The sequence below is a fragment of the Pseudonaja textilis genome, chromosome 13 (genome assembly GCF_049901715.1).
Source record: "Pseudonaja textilis isolate UNSWEBS1 chromosome 13, rPseTex1.2, whole genome shotgun sequence".
Taxonomy (NCBI): Eukaryota; Metazoa; Chordata; class Lepidosauria; order Squamata; family Elapidae; genus Pseudonaja; species Pseudonaja textilis.
The window spans coordinates 7,439,280-7,445,279 of NC_142002.1; the positions used below are offsets into that span (position 1 = coordinate 7,439,280).

At 50.8% G+C, this 6,000-nt stretch overlaps 1 protein-coding gene across 1 annotated transcript in view; it reads right to left on the reverse strand.

Annotated features, from left to right (window-relative positions):
• The window catches only part of CHSY1 (chondroitin sulfate synthase 1), a 107,619-nt gene extending 101,891 nt beyond the window's left edge, over nucleotides 1–5,728 (reverse strand). Inside the window, exon 1 of the mRNA XM_026709353.2 lies at nucleotides 4,407–5,728. Within this exon, the coding sequence (XP_026565138.1) occupies nucleotides 4,407–4,735 (329 nt within the window). The 5' untranslated portion in view covers nucleotides 4,736–5,728. The remainder of the gene's footprint in view (nucleotides 1–4,406) is intronic.
• Between the last annotated feature and the right edge of the window lie 272 nt (nucleotides 5,729–6,000).

The following is a 6,000-nucleotide window of genomic DNA, read 5'->3' on the forward strand; positions in this document are numbered from 1 at the left end:
AGTTCTTATTTTTTTTTAAAAAAAATTGCTTTCTCATTGCCCTTACTGAATCTTCAGCAACAGTGTTATCTCTCCATCAGGTTTCTTAGTATTTAAGTGACCAAAAACAGAACCATGCTCTACTTCAGAAAGGATACAGAGTTCTGATTATGTAAACAAGCTAAGAGGAAAGTATTAAAGTGATACAGAATTGCCTCTGGGATACCAGGTCTTGGGTGGCCCAGATCTTGGAGGGGGAGGGAGACATTCATATTTATACTACCCATAGAGTCTCATTGAGAGGCAAAATGGCTTTAAATTAAGAGAGAATCTAGCTGGAACAACAAATGCTGCAGTATTTGGTGAACGGTACCCCATTGCAGAAGGTATCATCTTATGACCCACATGTAATAATAGCCCTTCCAAAAGCATACCAGTAATTAGAGTTATTTGTCCCTGGATTTCTTAATTCCAGCTTGCTCCCTTGAAGGAAATCGCATCCTTCTCACATTGTGGAGCACCCAAAAGGGACAGCGATACAGATGAACCATCCTAGGGATGGCCACCATGTCCTGCCTTAAACCATTTTATATTTGAACGTCACAAGAGAGCAGAAACATGTTCAGATGATTTTTACCCATGCACTCTGGAGTGGGCGGAATCTTAATTAAGGCTTATTTGCGGGGTAGGGCTTATATTGGGCACACATATAAAAATCAAGGTAGGACTTACTTTCAGGGTAGGTTGTATTTTCAGGGAAACCGGGTAGATAGCTAGCTAGCTAGATATATAGATAGATATAAAATGATAGATAATAGATAGATGATAGATACTGTAGATAGACAGACAGACAGACAGACAAAGAGAGGCAGAGGGCAGAGCATTCTGCAGACAGGTGAAGAACAAAGACCATTTTTAGTTACCAGCTAGATGGAAAAAGGCTTCCTGGTTAGCAGTAAATTAGTGGTATGAGTTAGACATTACTGTAGGATCTGATTCACTATCATTTACTAGCTAAAATACAACCAGTTTACCCAACATGCTAGCCTCAAATCCTGTTTTACCAGCCACAGCAGCGGGTTTTATGCAACCTGCTGAGCCGCTAAACCAACCACGGTTTGATCCTAGCATACAGTTATTCTGTATGCAGACTATCTCAGATTCAAATCTCCACTGACAAAGTTTCCCTCTGGAGGGAAAAACCTAAGCAGCTGAAATGAAAAAAAAAAAAAAAGAAGAGAGAGAGGGAAAGAGAGATCCTATAACCTACAAGAACTGTTTTTTTGTTAGAGCGGACCAGAGAGTGAGGTCCTGGTTTGCTGCCAAATGACCGTTTCCAACAATCCCAAGGGAGCGCTCGATAGATAGGCTGACATTAACAAGGTCCCCTTGTCTTCCAGTATATACGTCGTCAATGCTCTGCTTATGTATTTGCTCGGGAAGCATTTAAAAGTCCCCGATCAAAATGCAAAAGAGGTCCCTATCAACCCTCTCTTTTCTTTTTCAGGGTGGGTGAGTGGGGGTTGAGAAAAAGAGACCAGTGATTTCCCAATTTCTGTTAAAAGCTTTCACTCTGTTAAAAGCGGGGGAATGAATAGGCTGGTTTCAATTACAAATTTGCTCATGCCATAGTTCTCACCATAAATTACAATTCAGTACATGAACATTAGTTGCTCGGAACTTCGTGGAGCGCAAGGACACCACAGGGATGCCACCAAAGTAATTTGGAGAAGTAACACAAGGTTTGAACAAGGCGTCTTCAAACTGTGGACCTCCACTCCAAAACACCTGAAGGCAGGAGAAGAAGCAATAGGTGGAAACTAATCAAGGAGAGAAGCAACCTAGGACTATGGAGAAATTTCCTGAGAGTTAAGAACAATTGATCAGTGGAACAAGTTTGCCTCCAGAAGTTGTGAATGCTCCAACACTGGAGGCTTTTAAGAAGAGATTGGATAACCATTTATCCAAAGTGGTATAAGGTTTCCTACCTAAGCAGGGGGTTGGACTAGAAGACCTCAAAGGTCCCTTCCAACTATTCTGTTCTGTTCTGTTCTACTCTACTCCGTTTATCTCAAGATCACTTTTCCATAAAGATGATAAGCTTTAATAGTAATAGAGACAACTGCTTGGTTGTTCTGGAGAAAACTGAGCAGTGAAGATCAGTTCCCAAAACTCATGTTCTTGTTCAAAGCATTGCTTTTTTCACCATAAGCAGCAGCTAATTCTCCAGCTTTGATTCAACCAAGGGGGGAAAAAATTTAAGACAAACTTCAGGCTAGAAAAAAATTATGAGTTACTAAGAGAAGGCTCCTACTTACAGAATTCCTGCGTGATCTCTGCTTTGTCTCCACAAATAGAAAAAAAATCACCATTCCTCTAACTAGTATAGGGATTATAGGCATCATTGGTGCAAAGGACATATCTGCCCATCATCGCTGATACTATTGAGACAGCCTCTGATTATAGGACCCCTTTAAGGAAGTCTTCTCCAGCCTGAAATTCTCCATCAAAGGCCTGGAGCCTAAAATATATGAAGAACAGTTGCAGGATTTGGGTTTGGCCAGTCTAGATAAAAGAAGGATTAGGGGTAACATGATAGCAGTATTCCAATAATTGAGGGGCTGCCACTAAGAAGAGGGGGTCAAATTATTTTCCAAAGCACCAGAAGGCAGGACAAGAAACAAGGGATCAATCAACTAACTGATCAACTAATCAAGGAGAGAAGCAACCTGGAATTAAGGAGACATTTCCTAACAGTGAGAATAATTAATCAGTGGAACAGCTCGCCCCCAGAAGTTGTAGGTGCTTTATTGCTGGAGGTTGACTGGACAGCCACCCATATAGAATGGTATAGGGTCTCCTGCTAAAGCAGGAGGCTGGACTAGAAGATCTCCAAGGTCCTTTCTAGTTCTGTTCTGTTCTAATACCTTTGAAATTCAGGGTGGTGGAATAGATCTGGTGAATACCAAGTCTTCTCTTTTAAAACTGTTCTAACTATAAAGGCAGTTGACTTTTTTAAAAATCAATTTTATGAAACAATGCTGCAGGACAGCCTTCCCTATCTCGATCTGGGAAGGACTACTCCCAGAATCTTCTTCAAGAGACATTCCAGATGCAGAAACTGGGATTTGAAAGCTACACATTTGGAGAACATCCAGACAGAGCTGGGGGGCTGTCGTAGGTATAGGACCGCCATCTCCTGCAGCTTTGGGTTGGGAAATGGATTTGGAACTCTCCAGCTTCTCCCAATCCAATCATATGTACCTCTCTAGAGTGCAACAAGCAGCCAAAAGCTGATATATAATATCCTCAGGAAACTGAGCCCTCTCTCTCCCTGCAAAATGAAATGAACTATTTCTTTTCCCTTAAGAGAAAGAGAACGCAACTTAAAACGAGAATGGCAAGGCCCTGAACTAATTACTAACACTGGTTTTGGCCAGAAGAACCATTAAAAGCAGACCGACTTCTCCCACCCGCCCCTTTCTTTCTCCTCCCAGGTTATATTGTGTGTCTAGCCAGTTTCATCACTTCCCACATAAAACTGTTCCGTTATTCTCTTGGTGCAATGTCTTAAATGCAGACCAACTCTAGTTCGCTGGGGCTGGCGGGCAACAAGAAGGGACCCAGTCAAACCAGAGCCAAAGGATGTATTCATCGGGCCACACAAAAACTTCACACTTTTGGGGTGGGGCGGGAGTCTGAAACTGTGAGTATCCACATAGCCATGCACATGCCTTTTGTTTAAAATCTCTTGGGTTTCCAAGTTTGGAACCCAAAGGGTTTCTTATTCTTGGCATTTAAGTCCATATAGTCGGGGAAGTAACAATTTTCCCCTCTCCTGTTAAAGGATCAACTACAGACTCAAATAAATTATGTAGAGAGGAAGTTCTCCCTTTTATTTCGGGGCCACTGAAAAACCGTAGAGCAGCGCTGAGCATAAAACCCAGCTGTAAAGACAGACTATTCTTAAGAGTCTCAAGAAGATCGGATTATTGCCTTCCGGCTTAATAGGTTTGCAGAAAAGCAGGCATGGGCACAGCCCGCTTGAAACTTGCAAGATAGGCTTGAAGGGGTGGGGGGATTCAAAATCCCCCTTAATGCAAGCCCACATTTTCTTAAGAGAGTCCCTTTGTGCATTGAACTCCTGGATGCACCTGAAGCCAGGAAGGAAAGGATGCCTTACAATGGTACCTATGATTCTTTTGGGGATCCCAAAGACGGCTTGCAAACGGGGGAGAGGAATAAAGAACAAGAGGAGGGGAAGGAGGTCTGAATAAACAGGGCAGGAGGCCTCCCTTCTTGGCATTCAGTTCGGGAGACCCACCCCCACCCAAACCTTACCCGCCCACCCACCACCCCCCATTTCCAGGGTCGGGTCCAGGTGATGCGGCGCGGGGGTGTGTGTGTGTGGGGGGGAAGGGTCTCACCTGTAGGCTGCCACGGCTCGGGTCTCCAGGTATTTCTGGGCCGTCATGACCCCGACGAAGAGGAAGTTCTTAGCCGGCGAGCTCTCGCCCCGAGGCTGGGCAGGGTCCGGGTGCCAGAGCAGAGCCCCTCGGGAGTCCCGGTTGGGCAGCAGCAACAAGCCGCCGCCGCCTCCCCCTCGCCTCTTGCAGCCGTCCAGGCTGGCGCGGCGCCGATGTCCCACGTTCTTCAGCTCCGAAGCGCGGGGCAGGATGAGCCGGGAAGCCAGCGTGAAGCCCAGCACCAGACCGAGCAAGACGCTGAGCCAGGAGCGGCGGCTTCTGCCAGCCATTCCCCACCCCCTTGCTCAGCGCGCCCGGGGGGCTCCCCAAAGACAAGGCGCAAGCCCCCCCCGCCCCCCCCTTTAGCTCGGGCTCGCCCCGCCGGCTCGGAGCCGCCTCTAGCCCAGCTAGCTAGCTAACTGGCTCCCCGGACGGACCACTCCGCCCCCCTCCACCCGGCCGCCTCTCGAGCCGTTTCTTTCCCCTCCGGCGCCCGTTTCCTCCGCAAGTTCCTCCCGGCTGCGGGCGAGGCCAGGCCCGCGTTCGCCCTCCGGCCGGCCGGCCGCCCCCTCCTCCTCCTTTGTGCTTCGGGCGACCCCGGCAATGGCTTCCTGGCCGCCTCACCCCCTTCTAGTTCCCCCCTCCCCAACTGAGCCGGGACGGTGGATCCTCCTGCTCCTCCTCCTCCTCCTGCTGCTGCTGCTGCACCTCCTTCTCCCCGTCCCGGGCCTCGGCCCTGACCCGAGAGCGCCCAGCGCTCCGGGGCAGGCTGCTTTTCCCCGGCCCCGGCTGGCTCGCTCTCTCGCTCTCCCTAGCTGAGCTTCCCCGGCGGGGAAGGGCAAGGCAGGCTGGCGGGCGAAAGCGCCGCGGCCATAGGGGCGCTGCTGCTGCTGCTGCTCCGCCTCCTCCCGCCGCCGCCGTGCCGGGGAAGCGGGCTTTGTTCGGACGCCTCCGCCTCCGCTCCGCCTCCTTCGCTGGGGCTAGTGCTGCCGTGGCTCGCCTGGCTGCTGCTGCTGCTGCTGTTGCTGCTGCAGCAGCCCGCGGCCGGCCGCTCGCTCCGCCTGGCCTGGCTGTTGCGGCTCCGGGCGACCGACTTGCTGCTCTTGCTGCGGCCGCCACCGCCGGGGCCCGGGCCGAAGACTCTGGCCGCGCATCTCCCCGCGGCTTAGTTCACTAGCGGCGCGGCGGGGCGGGGGCAGGAGGGGCGGGGTGGAGAGAAGGAGGCCCCTTGCTGCCCCCCCCCCCGCGCTTTCCCCGAGGGCCGGATCGCTCGCCTGCCCGCTGGGTCGGAGACCCTCTCGCCTTCCCGAAACGGAGCTCCTGAAGCCGAAGCGGGCGGGGGAGTCCCGAAGGGCGAGAGAAAAGAGGAGGGGTCAGCAGGAGCGGAGGGGCGGGGATCGACCTGGAGAGCGAAGGAGGGGATCCCCTCGGGGCGGGGGAAGAGACGGGAAAGGGATCGGGAGACGGATCTGCTGGGGTTAAAGGCAAGGCGCGAGTTTCCAGCTTTTCAGGAAGGGCCAAAGGTGGCATAGAAGGTTCTCGCCGGGCATCTTGG